At 36.3% G+C, this 20,263-nt stretch overlaps 1 protein-coding gene across 1 annotated transcript in view; it reads left to right on the forward strand.

Annotated features, from left to right (window-relative positions):
- ghrhrb (growth hormone releasing hormone receptor b) overlaps positions 1-14,100 on the forward strand; it is a 45,727-nt gene extending 31,627 nt beyond the window's left edge. The window contains exons 5-13 of the mRNA XM_038291606.1: positions 67-164; positions 263-395; positions 7,642-7,795; positions 7,897-7,957; positions 9,415-9,484; positions 10,919-11,010; positions 11,101-11,230; positions 11,311-11,352; positions 13,130-14,100. Coding sequence (XP_038147534.1) covers positions 67-164; positions 263-395; positions 7,642-7,795; positions 7,897-7,957; positions 9,415-9,484; positions 10,919-11,010; positions 11,101-11,230; positions 11,311-11,352; positions 13,130-13,318 — 969 coding nt within the window. The 3' untranslated portion in view covers positions 13,319-14,100. The remainder of the gene's footprint in view (positions 1-66; positions 165-262; positions 396-7,641; positions 7,796-7,896; positions 7,958-9,414; positions 9,485-10,918; positions 11,011-11,100; positions 11,231-11,310; positions 11,353-13,129) is intronic.
- The last annotated feature ends 6,163 nt before the right edge of the window (positions 14,101-20,263 follow it).

Here is a 20,263-nt window from a genome sequence, read left to right on the forward strand (position 1 = left end):
TCTGAGAAGATCCAATGAGTTAGTGAAGAGTTGGTCTGATGTGCTAATTTTATTTATCTCTTTCAGACGACATATTTCTCCAACTTTAAGCAATTGTATACTGCTGGCTATGCTACCTCACTCATCTCACTTATAACAGCTATTTTTGTCTTCACTGCTTTCAGGTATCTATTTCCAATTTTCTGCTGTCTTAAGTTATGCACAGACATGCTGTGGGGGAACACAAGGTGTTTTAAGCAGCTTTTTATTTTTGTCTTTGCAGGAAGTTTCACTGCACCAGGAACTACATCCACATCAATTTATTTTTCTCCTTCATCCTGAGAGCCAGTGCTGTCTTTATCAAAGATCTGGTTCTTTTTAATGATGAAAATATGGACCACTGCTTTATGTCCACAGTGAGTGTTGCTTTTTTAAAATAAGTGCATCAACTGACCAGTAGTGAGTTTTAGAGAATAAGCATCAGCTAAAAATGCAGGTATAACTCCTGCAAAAAAAAAAGAAAAACTAACTGATACAAATTGTATGCCTTGTTTGAATGTAATAAGAAGGAAAGGGGTAAAATCCAGAGAATGTCTTGGTTACTGATGAGGGTTCCCGTCCTGCTTTTCTGCTGACAAAGCTGCTGTGAGACGTGTAAGAGTCCCCCGCTGATTGTCAGTGAGGAATAAGAAGCACTCTCTGTGACTAATCTGGTGGGGAAGTAAGGCTTAAAACCTCAGGGTAGAAGTAGGACCAATTTTAGTTCTACTAGTTCATTGGGTGTAGTAATGAAACATGGAATTTGCTAGTGATATAATCCCTGTCTACATAAGAATGGAAATATAGAAAAAGGCATAAAAGGACAGTCATAGCCACACTGAAAGCCCCAGGATTTGTGTTGCCCAGGTAATAGGAAGCGTAGCTTGCTTTCCCATTACTCTGCAAGCTCATACACAATCCACACGAATGAAGTTGCACTGCACCTTTAATCCAGCGGTTAGCATTAATGACAATATACAGGTGCTGGTCATAAAATTAGAATATCATGAAAAAGTAGATTGATTTCAGTAATTCCATTTAAAAAGTGAAACTTGTATATTATATTCATACATTACATACAAACTCATATATTTCAGATGTTTATTTTGTTTAATTTTGATGATTACAAATGACAACAAATGAAAATCTCAAATTCATCATATCAGAAAATTAGAATATTACTGAAGACCAATAAAAACAAAGGATTTATAGAAATGTTGGCCAACTGAAAAGTATGAACATGAAAAGTATGAGCATGTACAGCACTCAGTATTTAGTTGGGCCTCCTTTGGCCTGTATTACTGCAGCAATGCGGCGTGGCATGGAGTCGATCAGTCTGTGGCACTGCTCAGGTGTTATGATAGCCCAGGTTGCTCTAATAGTGGCTTTTAGCTCTTCTGAATTGTTGGGTCTGGTGTATTGCATCTTCTTCTTCACAATACCCCATAGATTTTCTATGGGGTTAAGGTCAGGAGAGTTTGCTGGCCAATTAAGAACAGGGATACCATGGTCCTTCAACCAGGTACTGGTAGCTTTGGCACTGTGTGCAGGTGCCAAGCCCTGTTGGAAAATGAAATCTGCATCTCCAAAAAGTTGGTCAGCTGCAGGAAGCATGAAGTGCTCTAAAACTTCCTGGTATGTGGCTGCGTTGACCCTGGACCTCAGAAAACACAATGGACCAACACCAGCAGATGACATGGCACCCCAAACCGTCACTGACTGTGGAAACTTTACACTGGACTTCAAGCAACGTGGATGAAGTGCCTCTCTTCTTTTCCTCCAGACTCTGGGACCTTGATTTCCAAAGGAAATGCAAAATTTACTTTCATCAGAGAACATGACTTTGGACCACTCACCAGCAGTCCAGTCCTGTTTCTCTTTAGCCCAGGCAAGACGCTTCTGACGCTGTCTGTGGTTCAAGAGTGGCTTGACACAAGGAATGCGACAGCAGAAACCCATGTCTTTCATACGTCTGTGTGTGGTGGTTCTTGAAGCACTCACTCCAGCTGCAGTCCACTCTTTGTGAATCTCCCCCACATTTTTGAATGGGTTTTGTTTCACAATCCTCTCCAGGGTGCGGTTATCTCTCTTGCTTGTACACTTTTTTCGACCACATCTTTTCCTTCCCTTCGCCTCTCTATTAATGTGCTTGGACACTGAGCTCTGTGAACAGCCAGCCTCTTTAGCGATGACCTTTTGTGTCTTGCCCTCCTTGTGCAAGGTGTCGATGGTCGTCTTTTGGACAACTGTCAAGTCAGCAGTCTTTCCCATGATTGTGTAGCCTATAGAACTAGACTGAAAGACCATTTAAAGGCTTTTGCAGGTGGTTTGAGTTAATTAGCTGATTAGAGTGTGGTACCAGGGGCCATCAATTTTGAACCTTTTCACAATATTCTAATTTTCTGATATGATGAATTTGAGATTTTCATTTGTTGTCATTTGTAATCATCAAAATTAAACAAAATAAACATCTGAAATATATGAGTTTGTATGTAATGTATGAATATAATATACAAGTTTCACTTTTTAAATGGAATTACTGAAATCAATCCACTTTTTCATGATATTCTAATTTTATGACCAGCACCTGTATAAGTAAATTCTTAAGTTTAAAAAGTTTATTTGACATTTAACTTGTTGATCAACCTGCATCTGGCCAGAGCTGTTTGTAAACTGTACAATGTGTTTAAAATAGCCACTATTTTAGGCTATGTCTTTTTTTTTGTTTTTATAATTTAAATTAATTTATCTCACATTGGAGCCCATCCCCTTGGGGACCAGTTGGCTGCCATTGTGGGGCGCCTGCGGAGCAGGTTCAGGGTCTTGCTCAGAGAGCCAGACTGGCATTCTGTAGGAGTGGGACTCGAACTCAGAACCTCAGGATTCCAAGATGCATGCGCTAACCACTAGGCCGTTTTTTTTTTTTTTTTTGCTTAAAAGGATCTTGAAATGTAGTTTGTGACAAGTGTAAGCTATGAAAAGCAAGATAAACAAAGTAAAGCCATTGGTTACTGCTGCTGCTGGTGGAATAAAGCACTTCAGCTGTAACCCCCTAATAAACCAGCCCTTAAAAGACTAAAAGTACTGGGTCTCAAGAAGGTACCAAGCCCCAGGAAAGTAAAGCCCTGGGAAAGTGAATTTACCTGATAAATGTGTATGGAGATGCTACCCAGGCTTTCAAAAGCTCCATGAGTTTGAGGGGTCCTACCAGGACTTTGACTGGAAAAGTATTCTTAGATCAAGTTAGCTAAATGCTGTAAATTATCTGACATGCTCTTGACCTGTTAAAAAGTATGCTATGAATGGGATCATGATCTCTAAAACAGCAGGATATTTTGAATAACAATATGGTCTCTGCCAAACAGCTGAAAATGGATCGGCATTGTGTCTTAGCCGTATGAATATGCAAAACATATGACTAATTAGCATGAAATTTAAAACTCAGTTGTCAATATACCATTAAAAAAGAAAACACAAAATTCTGATGTACTCAACTATAGCCACTGAATGATAAATTAAGTTAATGCATGAAAGCCACCGTAGCAAAAGAGATTTGCATGTATGGATTTAATACTTCACTAGCTATTATGTGCAGTAGAAGTTAATGAAATAAAGAATGTCTTGCCCATTAACGCTAACAGACTTTAGTCATTTTAATGAGCTATTTTAGTCAGAATGAATAATATGAATAGCTTTAGGGTTGAAGCTGTCCCGAAATGCTCTATCTATTGTGATGGATGTGTTACATTTTCCTGAGCAGGTATTCAGCCAGGTGGTGGGCAGGATAGAGCGAGTCTGTGAGAATATTGCTAGCTCTCTGCAGGCAATGTGAGTTGATGAATTGTCCACAGTAGGAAGCTGTCGCTCAATTATTTTCTTGGGAGTTTTTATAATTTTCTGTAGAAATTTAAATTTTGTTGCAGAGCAATAACATGCCAAAATACTTTGAGAGAAGATGCTTTCTGTAAGGCAACTATAGAAAGACATAATGAACCATTGTAACAAGTTAACTCCCCAGAGCATTTTAAGAAAATACAGCTACTCCTGAGATTTTTTTCAGATAGTACTATGGTTTTTGTTGCAGATGAAAGATTCATAACATCACTTAACAAACTCTTCAACCAGAGGGCTGTGACAAGTCTCTGATCTATTAAGCTGAATAAAAACGATTAAATCATCTGCATACTTTAAAATAGATCCCTCATTTCATATGATATGACATATGCTTGTATTTAACATGTAAAGAAAAGGTGACAGAACACATCCCTGTGGGAAACCGATGGAGCAGCAGACCTGTTCAGACACCGAGCCAATAATTCTTAATTTTTGAATTTGGAAACCCATCGCAGTGTGTGTAGCAGTGTGAACATACACTTAATTTCATCATGTTTTTATGTGGTATTTTCAAATTAAGAGTAATCTATATCCCTTTATTGTTACTCAAAGAAAATACTATGATAAGATTTACACATAAAAAAGTTCTCAAGGTAAATTTCAACCTATGGAATCACATTTATTTTTACAATTACAAAAATTAACGGATGTATAGCTTTACTGCGTATTTAATTTGCTTCTGTAATGTGTCCCTTAGTTAAATGTTCTTCTTTCCTATTTTCGATCGCTTTCTCATCACTTAATGATGCTCATCTGCAATGATGTTACAAACAGTAAATATCAGTGTGTTAGGCTTTGACAACACTGAGTTTGGGCATTGCTTTATACTGTAAAACCAATTAAGTTGGTGATGCACCTGCAGCATTTTTTCCTGATATACAATTTTAGTATTGGGTTTGTTGAGCAAACATGGTAATTATAAAAACAGAATCCGCCTTATATTAATACATAAGCTTTAAGATTAGGTATAGCTCAGTTGAATTGATTTTATGTTTCTGCTCTTAGCTTTTCCATAGTGACAGCAATTATTCCTCCTGGCTCTGCTTTTTATGGCATTAAATCAAGCTGGATTTATTTTTCATCTTAATTCAGTCTGTGATCTTAGGGCACTTCTTAGGAAACAAGATATACACAGTATCATTCATCTTGTACTTTATTAGTATATTAATTCATTAAGAAATCCTTGCCCGCTTTGAGGTGAAGTTTGTATGAGGGATACTGGGTGCAGCTGCTGCTGCGATCATGCAAGTCACCACTTTGAAGAATCAAAGCGTCTAAAGTGTCATGACAACAACATGGTATTTGTAAAGTATGTATTTTGTAGATTACCTGGTGGAGTCTAACATCACTGGCATAGTGACAACTTTAAATATAAAGTCACACAAATGTTCAATACCATGATGACTACTGTAGTGCAAAAAAAGTATTCAACTATTTGCTCCAGTTAAATAAACGGAGATCAATGGATTTCACTCAGTCGGCACATTTATTTTATCTCTTTGCAAAGAGAGAACAGTTCATCATACAGCCCTTATTGCCTGATAATCCGCCCTGTTCTGCATGGGCAGCGTTCGTTCCAACCTTACTTGCAATAATGGAAAGTTGTCAGAGTCAAAACAAATTACAGACACTTTGGTTAAACAGTAACAGGTTATGAACCTTATGAAAGAATCTGGTTTGTTATGAAAAGAAGGTATGTCTTGTCTAAAAAACACCCTCATATAGGGGAATTGTGTGGCCTTGCAGGTGAAATAGGCTGAGTGAAAAGTTTTATAGTGAGTAAATAGCATAAGTTAATATATGAAACAATAAAACAATGCAAGGATTTCGCAGTTTAGCATAAATTTTATGTTTTAGAACGGAGATCTTCAACAGGGGTCCGCGACCCCTTGGGGGTCCACAGAGGTACTGCATGGGGGTCATGAAAGTTTTGGTTGATTAAACTTTTACTTATATACCCTCCTGCAATTTTTCCCACTAATTGAAATGTCTTTAAATACACATTAACATGAATTCAACAGACTGTAGTAACCAGATAAAATGAGGCATGAGATGTCTTTCAGTCATCAATGTACACATTCAGCGGCACACAGGAGCTCTTTCAAGCTGGGCACCGTTTCATTCACAACACCTCTCCCATCAAACAGGAATAAGAATCAGAAATACTTTAATAATCCCAGGACGAAATTACTTTTGTTACATTCCTCCATCTGTTATAGAGTGACTATAGGACCAGTTTGATATAACACAATTTCATACAATATATATAATAAGGGGGTCCCGGCTCCATCTCCCCATCAGTTTGGGGGTCCTTGGCCTGGAAAATGTTGAAGACCCATGTTTTAGAACCAAAGCTTATCTTTAGGAGTTTGTAATGAGGTAAAATTAGCGTTTAAACACAATTAGAGTTGTGTTTAAACACAACTAATTAATTTAGAATATTTTCAAACCATTTCACAATGCAAATCCAAGAGCTGAATAAAACATTAAAATTGTACAATTTCTTTTTTTATTATTAATCAATATTGTTAAAGATTTGCCCAATTCAAAAGTCTGAATTGCAACTTGGAGTTTGGAAAGAAAAACCTACAGGAAAATTGTTCCACCAATGTTAAAAGTGTATATAATAGCTTATGGCACTATAAACCACTGTTGTGGCATCCACCCACAAAGCTTGCAGCAAAACACACAATTTTTTTTTCTTTTGCATGCATCCTACACCATCAACACTATTCTGGCATAGATAAACCCTAGGCAGATGCTTGTGATGGTCTTTATTATGAAGCATAAAGCAGGCTTTCAGGGCCATTTCTACTAACCAAACTGAAGTGCACATTGAGATTTGGTTAATCCAGCCAACCTTTTATTTAAATATGTCTAGTTATATATATATATATATATATATATATATAACTAGACATATATTTATTTAATTTTTTTCCTTTTTAAAATCTAACGCAAATCAAAGTTTTATTTCTGGTCTAATTTCGAGCTTTTTCTTTAAATCATCTACTTTTAGCCTTCAAAAATACTTTAAACCCAGTTCTTTATTTACTTGACTTAAAGGAATAGTACACCCAAAACATGATTAGCCTTCATTTTCTACTCACCCCCATGCTGAACAACACCCTGGAGTACTTTTTTGATATCTCAAATGCATCTGGAGATCTGGGAGGCTTCTTGCTGTCTGCTGACATTCAAATAATGGAGGTCTATGGTGCCCGAGACAGAAAGGTAAAAGTCTAAATGACTTCGTTTCGAGTAAATTCTGGATGCTACCCACTTAGGACACTTGGAATACATTGGACGAGCAGTATGGAGGAATATTGAAACGTTTTTTGTGGACTTTTATGGACCTTTCTGTCTCGGGCGCCATGGACCTCCATTATTTGAATGTCAGCAGACAGCAAGAAGCCTCCCAGATCTCCAGATGCATTTGAGATATCAAAAAAGTACTCCAGAGTGTTGTTCAGCATGGGGGTGAGTAGAAAATGAAGGCTAATCATGTTTTGGGTGTACTATTCCTTTAAGCTAAGGTGAATGGATTTTATCTGACTTCAAAAAATTCCTGCAGAGACTGACTTCCAGCAGTTGGTACCAACGTCTAGCAATTCCATTAAACTTCAATGTCTACCTCCACCATTGGTTGTAAAAAAGTCTGTTGCAACCAATATAACTCTTAGCAATTTGCTAAATTGTCTGATAGTTGTTCTTGTTCTCTTCTGGCAGACAGCCTGCAAGTCCGCCGTGGCCTTTTTCCAGTTCAGCATCCTGGCAAACTACTTCTGGCTTCTTGTGGAGGGAATGTACCTACAGACGCTCCTTGCACTCACCTTCGTCTTTCAAAAAAAATACTTTTGGTGGTATATACTAATCGGCTGGGGTGGGTGTCTTTGTTACTTTATCAGAGTTTCTTGTTAGCAAGGTATCATTACTCTTTTTCTAATGTTTTTGCTCCCGTGGTCTTCCATCTTTTCTTCCCAGGATTACCAACTATAATCATAACAGCCTGGATTCTGTCCCGAAACTTTTATAATAATAAAGGGTGAGTTCCTGCTGTTTTTAAAAACAAAGAATTAGGCTTCCTTTTTTTCTAAGAATAAACAGGCACACTAAAACATAAAATCAGGGTTTATATAAAAAAAAAAAAATTTCTTTGTGTATCCCATCAAAAGGAACATAAATAATATATTTAGCTGTAAATTTTTTTTTTGTAGGAGTGTGATGCATTTGCATGCAATTCAGAATAAAGACTTTTTTCATCAAAGCATTTTATTCCAATACGGAGTTCTTAAAATTCTAAACTGCTTGGACAATTTCTAAGGATTAAAAAAGTCAGATTTAGAGAGATACCAATTAGTATTTTCTGACGTCACCTATGGCCGGGGGAAGTGGGCGTGCTGGGGGTGCTGCAGCGATAGAAAGATTTTTAAAAAATGTATTAAAAATAATTTACACAATTTATACATTATTAATATTGGGAAATGATTTTTCCTTTTTTATTTTACTATTGCATGTATTAGAATTTTAATTTCATTATTTTGAGTCCTAATCAACACATGTTCACAAAATCTTAATTAATTGATTATTGTATAATTGTCAATTGATTTAGTAATCGATTAATCGTTAACTGGAGTGTAGAGACTGCTAAATATGCCTTTAGGTGACAAATCAACAACCTTTAATCAGCAATTATACCAAATTTCTAAAAGAAATATATAAACATTTTGCATTTAAGATCAAAAAGCTTTTTCATCTGTCAATATGCTTTATCCTGAACTCCGCAAGTGGAATTATTTTACTTTCACCTGGTTTAATTTTGTACAAAATCTTCTTTAAGGAACCTTTTGCTTTCCGATTTTTAATCGATTTATCGAAAAAGTATCTACAGATTAATCGATTTGCGAAATAATCATTAGTTGCAGCCCTAGTTGTTATAGTGTTATTTTAAAGTTTGATTATTAGCGCCAATATTCACCTGAGAACTGATGACATCTGTGTGTTACAGAACCTGGTTGTGTGCACTGAAGTGTAAACGTTGAGAAAATGTTCCCCTCCATGTCTCTTTACACCCTGTGATGGCTTTTAATATTGTATTTTCTTTTTATAAACATGACAAAATATTTTAAACAAGCTATTTTCTTATTCCAGCTGTAAATGTATAATTTTAATATGTGTTGATCTGTATGTATATATATATATATATATATATATATATATATATATATATATATATATATATATATATATATATATATATATATATATATACTGAATTTGTAAAAGCAAATCACTTTGAGTCCACTTTAAAGATCTGCACTGCACATACAAACACAATTTCATGTGTTCTAATACAGAAAAACCCTGTGAAGATCAGACCCTTGGGGTTGAATTTCTAGCATTAAGATTCTGGTAACATATTGCATATTTTGTAATGAGACAAACTAGTGTGGGTTTTGAAATTGTTCTGTTTATTATATCACTGACTGTTATGTATCCCAGGTGCTGGGATGACACAGATGTTGCCTTCATCTGGTGGATCATAAAGGGTCCAATAACTGCCTCCCTACTGGTGAGTACACTGCTGGTACAGCACTTGCTATTGAGGGGTGATAAAAGTCCTCAGCCTTAGACCTTGGTTGATATTTAACTCTAAACTGTCACTGTTTGTTGGAGGTTTTTGAGGACCAAATGCAGAGATAAAGGCAGGAGGCAGAGTTTTGCTGATTTAACTGAAATCCCACAGGCAACAGAAGCAAAGTCAAAAAACAAAAAAATCCTGAAAACCACAAATGTAGGACAAAATACTGATAATTAAAAAAATCCAGGAAATCAACATGAAACCAGCAATGAGGAACTGCAGAGGTGGTGTATATATGAGGAACAGAACAAAGAATGTACTAATGAGCTGATATGGAGCAGGTGTGAATAGAGCTAACTAGAAGGGAGCCAAGGGGAAAGCAAACAGGCACAAGGGACAACAGAGAGTGACTCAGTAAATACAAAACTGCATACATATAACAAAATAGAAAAACAAATGAACTAGAAAACGCAGATGAACATAAATCAAAGTGGAACTGAAAACTTAAAAAGAAACTCAAACAGAAGTCCACAAGGGGAGAACCATAACATAAACCTGTGTCAGTGAGTGGCAACAATAATTAGTCCCAACAAATGGTTTAATTTCTCCTACCGAAATGATATCTTATGAGAGAAAATAATAGAGAATGTTTGAAACAACTTTTGATATTTTGTCTTATTTGTAGGCAGGGTTACAATTTTATTGGATTTTCCCGTTTTTCCACTCTCATTTTTTTTCAAATTTGTCGTCTGTTAGATAACTTCATTTTGGGTGGATGCTTACTATTTGCATCATGATTAGGAATTTGCTGTAAGCAACTGAATAGTTGCTTACAGCACCGTCTTTCGTTTATAGGGCATACCAGGGGTTCCTAAGAGTGATAAGTGTCTGTCTCAACCGTATTTAAAGGAAAAAGTGAAGCCAAGAACTGGATTCATAGATTTTTGCTGGTTGGATAACATCTATGAAAGCTAGGGCCTACTGTAAGTATGCTGCTCTGGACCATACTGCCTTGTGTTAGCGCTATGCCAGGGTGGAAAAAGAACCAGCTATAATCTTGTGAAAAGTAAACATTGCTACCAATCAAGCTGGGAAGAGTCTCAAGGTATTTTCCAAACTATTTGAGTGGTAAACATTTAAGGCTGTGTCCAAGATTTCAAGGCATGGATGTCCAAGCAAATCTCCCCCTTGGGTAAGATTGGGTACTTCTCAGTTGAATAACTTAAATCCCAAGGGCTCCATCTCAGACTCTGCGGTACTGGCAAATAAAAGTATTTTACAACTGTGACTTGAAGCATCAGATCCTATAGCTGCACGATGGCAGCCCTCTGCTCCCCAAGGGGATGGGTCAAAATGCAGAGAACAAATTTCCCATTGAGGGACAATAAAGGGATTTACATTGTTTATTGTTTTTTTCTTATGTAGGTTAACTTCATCATCTTTCTGAACGTGATCCGTATTCTGGTTCAGAAGTTGACTTCTCCTGGAGTCAGCGGTAACGATACAAGTCATTTTAAGTAAGAGAGAACAAATCCTTTTCTATGAGCATCTAAAACGACACATGGCTGTATACCCATGTAATCTTTTTGAGCTGCATGTGTCTGCAGGCGACTGGCCAAATCCACACTGCTGCTCATCCCACTGTTTGGGATGCACTATATGGTGTTTGCCTTCCTGCCAGAACATACAGGAGCAGAAGCTCGGCTCTTCATTGAGCTCGGCCTGGGATCCTTCCAGGTACAACTAGAAGCACACTTTGAAAAATAGATTAAAAAAATAATGTTTAACAACTGATATGATGATTTTCTATTACAAAGGGGTTTGTGGTTGCCTTGCTGTACTGTTTCCTAAACGGAGAGGTGAGTGCTCATCATCCACTTTCTATTTTAAATCTGTCAATCACTTAAAAATAAGTCATGTTTTACATAGAGTGAACTAAATCTCTTTTTTAAAATAATTGCAAAAACGATGTTGGAATAAATGTTCTAATATCAGGACAAGTTTGATCATTCATTGAATAGGGTGTTATTGCCATCTAGAGGAGATCCTTTGAAATTGGTTTGATGTTCAGTATTTTTTATCTTATGCATAGCCTTACAGTTTGTATGTTTTGTGTAGTCTGACTCGTGGAATTTTTGGTTTTAAAATATGCTCATACACTGTATGCACATTTATTATTTAGGTTGTATTTTTACCATATCATCATTGTTATGCATGAATAAGAAGGCTGCTAATTGCTGTTGAAAGAATTAAAAGGAAGAACACTTTTTTTGGTTTAGTTTATTGTCAAAAGTTTTCTTGTAAATTTTTTTTTTATTGTTTTTAGGGGTCATAGAATGATTCTATAGGGTATTTGTTTCTGGTCCTTAAAAGGTCTCAGAATAGGGTGTGTAACATTGGTTGGGCTGAAAATGGCATATTTGCTGTTCTATCAGCCCTAATTCAAGACTGGTTAAAAGTCCTAAAATGAAATGACAGGTTTTCTTCCTTTTATGGTATGCTCATGAATAGTTAGATGAGCTGTGTGCTGATTGGTTGGTTTACAACGAGCGAAGCTGCTGAGCAAAGAAGTATCATAGCAACAAGCACTCAATCACTGAAACATCAGATTGTTGATAGGGTAGGGTGACCAGATGTCCTCTCTTTCGCGGATTTTTCATACCTAAAAATTTCAAAATCGTCCGGGATTGACTACAGTGCAGCATGTAGTTGAAACACACCGGGCACTCATACTGCGACACGACCCAGTGACGGTAGCCTGGACACAGACAGCCCAGTGCTTCCCCTCTGCCTGCCTTAGCGGCCCCCAGCCTCCGGGCGGCTCATGACTCTCTACTGAGGTCCGGTCCAGTCAGCGGCCCAGCAGTCAACACTTCATACCCACTCACCAACCCACCCCTCCCTTGGGGCAGTGAACCAGTGAGCTGGTCTGTATGTACATTTCGGGGCGTGACAAAAGTACAGGCCAAAACCAAATAAGACAACATCCCCGAGTTGACGTCTATTCGGTGCTTCGTTTGGATTCGCCCATTTTATGGTGGAAGTTTAGAATAGTGAGATCTGCAGGGAAAGGAGGAGTTGATTGGGTTTGACCTTCTCTGTCCGTCCATTTCACCCACTGAACTATCGTTATTCATCTATGATAATGTAAACTCGGTTTTGCGTTCTATGACCCCTTTTATATTCTCACTTTAGCTGATAGAAATAAACTGGTAAAATGTATTTTTTTGTTTGATAATAATACAAATAATAATTTCAAATAAAAAATCTCGCTTTTACTTTGCTAATTATTCAGGTTTTAGGTAGCTGCAGTTGTTCAAAATGACGATTAATCCTGAAAAATACAATTTTCATAATAATTGTTCCCACTCTACACGATTATGTTTAAAGATTGAAATGTTTACTGAACTCTTTATATTAGTTTTAATTTGTAAGACTTTCTTTTTATTCTTTAAAACCTTAAGTTTCTTTTTTTAAGGTCTTTTACAATTTTTAGGGAACCTTTGTTTTTGTAGCTGAGATCTCTGGATCGTTGTCAAATCAAATGTATCCAGAAATATTCTCCAAAACCATGTTTATATAATAAACTTTAAGTGCTTTACTTTAAAAAAAATAAATCTGTATTTCTTTTTTTAGGTCCAGGCTGAGATGAAGAAGCGATTTTGGAAGTGGCAGACTCAGAGTTACCTTAGCTACAGTAAACAACGGCGTACGCTGTTAAACGAAAGCAGTACAGTCACACAAACATCTGTCCTGGACAAATCCAGTCCCTTAGAGCAGCCGGGCTCAGAAGGAACCGCCCTTACACCCAACAATGCGTCTTAAGTGTGAAACCATCAGAGAAGCCCAGCAGATTGCTGTTTTTCTTTTGCCTCCTTCAACGTACCATTCTGGTACATCACAATGTGTAGAGACTAAACATCAGAGTCTGATCGTTGGAGGTTGTTTTTATTCTGAACAAATGTTGACCTCTTCTCTGTGAGAAGTCAGCATTATCCCACACACTTTTAAAGCACATTCAGATTTCCCCACAGACACCAGAGTTTACAATGTTGGTGGGAAAACATGTCATTGTTTGAATATTTGCTTTGGGGCTACTCCTCCACATCTTACATTTATACCTTGATAAAAACACATTCAAGCAAACTTTTATACAAAATAATGAAGGATTATTTATTACATAATGGAAGTTGGAATATGAATGGAAATATTTACACATCATTGCAACACAGTTCCCAAAGTGTAGCCTCCCCAGACCGATTTTTAAAGACACAATATTTACTGAAAAATACCGGTATCTATAAAAATAGCCTTTTTATTTGGCCCTTTATGACTAAAACATTATTTGATGAGCAGATTGGCACTTTAGTAGTTCACCACCACTACATCTACAAACCTGTAGCCTATTGTGCTGAATTTACTTCGAGTCGGAGGTTCCTGCGCTGTTGGATGGATGTGACGTCAAGCGCGTCCATGTTAAATTGCTCCAACCTAGCAAAAAATTGAAGCGTTATTTTCCAAATGGATTTTGTGGCTTCTCAGAAGCGACCAACATCCAGCTCAACTCAGACACCAATGGCAACTCCATGTTAGGTGAAAAAGTAAAACCCTGTTAAAGGTATAGAGGAGGATGTACTTTTTCTAGGTGGATCATCTCAATAAGTGGTCCTCCTAACTGTCAATCATTCTGGTGATGTGTTTACGTAAGGCCGTCCTACATGCTCGTTACCATTTCACTTAGCTGTGGTGAGTCTGACATAGTGGAAAAATTGCAAATCTTCTTTTGGATATTAAGCTTGCAGGAGCCATGCACATAGCAACTTTTAAACAGAGCGTGCATGAGGAGAAATGGGCTTCTGCATGCTCTTGCGCACGTTTAATAGGCGTTCCTTCTCTGGATCGGGTACAGGGTTGTGTATGTGCATTTTTTTTTTAAGTAAAGAAGGGGGGTTTTTTCAAAAATTCGCAAAAATCCTCCACTATATCTTTAAGTGTGACTGTGAGCTACAAGAACAAGTACAGTAGTGTTGCAGTTATGTATTTTGGCCCCCAGGTGGCAGTATCATTAGGAATTTCCATAATGCCTTGTTAATATAGCTGTAATCTTATCACACAGAAATTTTACTTTACAAAAGAACATCTTATAAAACTCCACAAGAAGCTGACAAACTAGACTCATGAAAAATTTTGGGATTTTGTAAACAAAAAATAATTTTATGTCAGAAGTTTACATTTAAATAAGAGATACACATGTCATACAGGCATTAGGAAAAAGCTTGTTGCATAATCTAATCCCATTATAAAGTGCAATTGTTATGTATCCTCATGTAAATTTTCTAGGTCCATACTAACCAACGATAGAAAATGGAACCCTGGGCATTCGACAAACAGCCATCTCACTTGTCTGCATTCTGCTTTAATACACGTCAAGCCTAAACTACCTAGTAAGACCCCTTGAAATTGGTTTTAGGAGCGGATGGAATTTGAAGGGTTTCTGTTCCTCTTTTAGTATTTTCAGCCTCCCTGCAAAGAAGAAAATACCCCAGATATTTTTTTATCCTACCTTTAACTTAAGTGGAAGGTGAATGTCATTTGTGAGCAAAGCCTTACTTACCATGTCATTATGTGCAATAATATTAACTTAATGTATTTGTCCGTGATAAAATTATGGGTGTGGTAAAATCATGCTTGCACAAAAGGATTATAGATTTTAATTTTTTTTATTTACCATTCAAAAATTGCATAATCATATATAACTAACTAAATGTATGAGCTACTGTTCTTCAAACAATGTTGCATATTTAGCATTTTATTCTGTTGTGGGACATCTGAACCCTGCTGACACTCAGGAAGAATTCTGACTTGGATTTACTCAAACAGCATTTTCAGGCTTAATTGCTTTTACTTTCACGATTACCTGAGTCGGTAAATTATTGTGACAATAGCAATGTACTTAGATAGCCCGTTTCCAAGATGATTACCTTATTGCCACACTATATGAAACCCTCAAAACCTGACTTTGCACCCTTTAAACAGTAGGGGAACATTCATGTTAACAATGAGTGCCTGGATTTGGAAAGTGTTATGGAAAATGACACAGTTCTGAATAGAACAGCTTGAAAAAGGTTCACCATCAGCCATTATGGGTTATTTATAGAATATAATAGGATATTTTGTGATACCCGTCTTACTCCACTTATTAGCTTTGTACTTCCCACTACAGCATGGGAATCACTTTTAATTATGGCCCAGATGACCTTCTTTAGGCTAGCCTTTTTTTTTTTTTTACAGTTGCCCCACTTTTTATGTAAAAAATACCTCTTTGCCACCTGTAGTCTTAAAGATCCAGGCTCACTTTTTTCTTTAACTTTTGTTATTACCGTGTTACAGCACCTGTCTATTGAGGGGATAAAAATCCATGATTCAATCCATGGCTATGTCTGCAACACATTGCACAGTGCATTGGCACACATCTGGAGCACAAGACTGTAAACCCTGTTTGTCTTTACGAATATAAATATATATATATATATATATATTGGTTGGGGGTATTGTTGATGTTCAGCCATACAGTGCTTTTTTTGTAACATGTTACATGTTGCTGTTGTGTGAAAATTTGAAGTAAAGTTAGGTTGCCATTCACAATATGAGTCACTGGATAGGATCGTTCTATGTTATTAATTTGTATCAGTGTAAAATGTTGCGTGTTTTGACACTATATATATTTTGCAAACTTGTATAGACCATAGATGCACATTGTGTGTATATTCATACTCTACACAAACACATGTATGTCTATATCCCTCCATATAACTATTTATTACACATAGACTAATGGTCGGTAATTGAGTCAATTTATATATATATGTATATATATTAATATATACATATATATTTGAAACCCTCTCAGTTTGTCTTTTAGAAGGATATATGCCTCTATTACAGACCACAACTGTACCTTTTCCACAGTTTATCTTAGTTTATCATCAGTGCAGGTAAATCAGTCATTTATTTATCTGATACATATTTTCATGCTGAACAAATCTGCCTCCGTGTTCTTTTGGAATTTTAGATAAGATAAGGATAAGAATATTGTGATTTTGTGTCATTTTTGTTCTTGTAATACTGCCATGACAAGTGTGTGTACTCTTCTGTTACTGTATGGTGATAAAAGGATCATATATGTATTAATATTAACATGCTGAAATACTTCTTCACTTTATTTATAAAATGTAGATAATTGTAGAGTATTGGAAAAAATACTCTGTGAACTTGTTAGAACATGTTAGAAACATAGTAAAATACATATTAGTATACAAAAAGAATAAAACAAAATAAAACCTCTCAAATTGTGCCAAAAGCCAAGGAAAAAAGATAAGTCTTAAGAAGGGACTTAAAAACAGCAAGAGAAGAGGCCTGTCTTATGCTCAGAGGCAGATCATTCCACAGCTTAGGAGCTGCCACAGCATGGTATGAACTTAAGTTTAGCAGCGTAATAGTACAGAATTTTTGGAACACCTGGTTCATGTTGGCATCTGTGGCATCTAAAGGAGATGAACCCTGAAAAACAGTTCTGGTGGTTTCTTCTGACCTCAGTGATATCAATAAACCATGTGTCACATGAAGTTGGTGTCTGTCTGATAGGGTATGACATTATGTGATGTCCAATCCCTGCGTTATAAGTGGCCTACATCACATATGTCATCTTTTATAAATGCTGGCCTTTTAGAGGAGTAACTGTATTATTACTAATATCTATATAAGCTATTATATCTGTATAGACTCTCCCGTGTTTTCCCATTCTTTTATCCTAACCTTGCGATGAAATAAAAAAAATACAATTTATATATTATACAGTGGGAAGGAAAAACAATCTATACTGTAGTTAGTGTAAATAGTATTAAGCAACTCTTTTTATGAATTATAAACAATATTCCTCCTGACACAAGCTTTAGATATTTCCCAGAGCTCTATCCATTATTAAGCATTTAAAAACCTACCAAAGCATGACCAGCTTTACAGTGGACCGCTGACCAATTACAACAGCAGATAAGAGGCCTGCAGAAATTACCCCTAGAAAGAAGCAAATTGGTCATAGTCGTAGGTATGTTAAACGTTATGGCTGTAGCATCATGCTGTGGTCATTTTTATCTGCACAGACCAGACAAAACCTGCAAGAAGATTCAGAAGACTGGAGATTGAGGCTTATTTTCACAGGCAAAATGACTAAACATGCAGCCAAAGCTACACAGTAATGGTTTGAATCAAAGCATATTTACGTTAGAGAAATCACAACCCTAAATTCAATTAAGATTAAGGACAAGACTTGTAACTTTAGTTATTTATGCTGCTCTGCCTTCTAAGGTACAAAATCTGAATCAGTTATAGCTTTACGGTTACAAAGGAATGAAATGTAAAATAATATCATTTTAGGTTTGGTAGGGATTGTAATGTGGTCGTTTATATGAGACATTTGTAAACAATAAATAAATCAACACATTAGAAAATAAATGAGTGCCACCAAAGTGAGCCAACAAGTTAAACATTTATTCATATATATTTTTTATAATATAGAAAAAACACTTGATATTCACAAAAAAAGATGATACAGTGAAAATTGAAGAGCAATACGAAGATGCTCATAGTATACATTCAGCCACCTAGAATCAAAATGCTAAACCAAATTCAGTTATTTAAAGTGATTAAATTAATAGTGTTAAGCATATCAATAAAAAACAATCAAAACAACTAAGAAAAAATATGGCCATGCTTCACAGTAAAAACAAAGAGTCTTGCAGCTTTTATGGCACTGTACTTTCCCGTATGTCTGTTAAGATTCAAAGGAAAAGCATCGTAAAAAGTGAGAGTGAAGATCCACGGTACTGTAACTGTAACTGAACAGAAACCGCAACCCTGCAAAGCACTCCTGTTATCTTTTTTACGGCCTCATGCAATTATTATAGCTGCTTCAACACATCTCAGATTCCTCTCTGAAAAAAAAGGAACCTTTATCTTACAAAAAAAATACATCAGCCTTTCTTAGCAAAGGGGAATGGCAGCTTTTTTGTTAAATAACAAGATCACATTTTAAGAAATAATTTTAAAATCACGTGAGCACTCAGCATTAAGTATTTAGATAGCAGCTATTCACAGAAAACCTCTTTTACATTTACAAAGTACAACATTTGCAGCTTGTTTCTGTTTTGCACATTTAAACTGCAATTTAAGTCACAGCTTTCAGCTACAGGAGACTTCACCGAACAACTTCATATTTCAGAACAAGTTCATAAACAGATACGGTGTACAGTAATAATGGCAACTCCTTTGTCTAACATCAACATAGTACTGGCGATGTAAGGCTCCAGCTCCTTTATTTGACAGCTGAAGGAAATAAAGCATTAGGGATTGTCTTTATTGTTTGTGATGAATGTTTGTTTAGCTGAACCAGAACAGAGGTGATGTGTGATTGTCCAGCCCTTTCCCCAGACTGAACTGGGCCCCCTTGTAGCTTATAGCTGCAGCTGGATCTGAGCTGCTATTACCGCAGCTTAGAGTAAACACACAGCACAGCAGGACGGCACAGTTTCTGATCAGCCCTTCCCTCCTTACATGAATGGGGTTTATGCAAGATTTAACCTGGCAGGTGCTCAAAGTTGAATGAGGCAATTACTCATATGTAAGGAGTAATGGTTTAAGAATACTATGAAGTTTTAAAACATTGGTCTTGATTAATTTTGTCACTCTTTAGGCTCTGAGGGAAAGTGCCATTTAGCCGGAAAATTAAACAAAGTATGTATAGTCAACACTCAAAACAATACCATTCTAAACGGTCATTATCTGGTGTAAATACAAATTACTAACAACGAAAACCTCACTAAGATTATATTATTAAACAGAGTCCATTGCAGCTCATGGAAAGTGGAAAAATTCACTGAAATATATACATATAATGGAGGGAATACTCTGCCTTTCTGCAATCTTAGGACAAAGTGCTGATTTTATTTAACACAATTAAATTGTCATACTTTAGACTCATTCTTAAAGATGTTTAAAGTACTCTGAAGGCCTCCATGTTTAAATTACTTGGGTTTTGCTTCAAGCAACAAAAATGTGCATTAAACCCTTGTATCACTTTGCAGCTCTGTTTTAAAAGAAAAAAAGAAACTGGTAAATTATCAACAGAAGTAAAAATCAGGGGTTTGTGCTTGAAGGCACTTCTGGAGACACAAAGGAAAGCCGAGTGTTTAGATTCTGAGGACAAAAATACAAGGCTGCAGTGTTTCTGTAAAACAGAAACTCAAAGAGGAATCAAACAACTCACTTTTTGAATGAGAGGATTACTCCAGTACATAAAATCATCATTTAACAATCATGGTAAACAAAAAAAAAATGATAGTCCACCTGCTCCTATTTTGGAAGGCTTTATGTATCTGATAATACAAATGATGATACCATGTTGTCAAAATGATGATCTAACAGAATTCCAAAACACAAGAGATTTATTATATTTATTTGTCAAACAAGGATAAAAAAAACTACACCCTTTTAAATTCAAAATGATATAAGGTAGAGAGTGGTGGGCAGGTCTTGCTTGTTATGTGATAAAATTATTAATTTATGAAATTAAAACAGCAAATTGCTGGTGTAGAGTTTGAAGGGGAAAATAACATAATGACAAGGCAGAAAGACATCAGCATTTACCTAAGAATGGCAATAGATGTATTTCATCTATCTGAAAATCCTCATATGCCCAAAGTGTAAAGCTTGAAG

This window comes from Cyprinodon tularosa, unplaced genomic scaffold (genome assembly GCF_016077235.1).
Source record: "Cyprinodon tularosa strain WSP-4 unplaced genomic scaffold, ASM1607723v1 ctg30, whole genome shotgun sequence".
Lineage (NCBI taxonomy): Eukaryota > Metazoa > Chordata > Actinopteri > Cyprinodontiformes > Cyprinodontidae > Cyprinodon > Cyprinodon tularosa.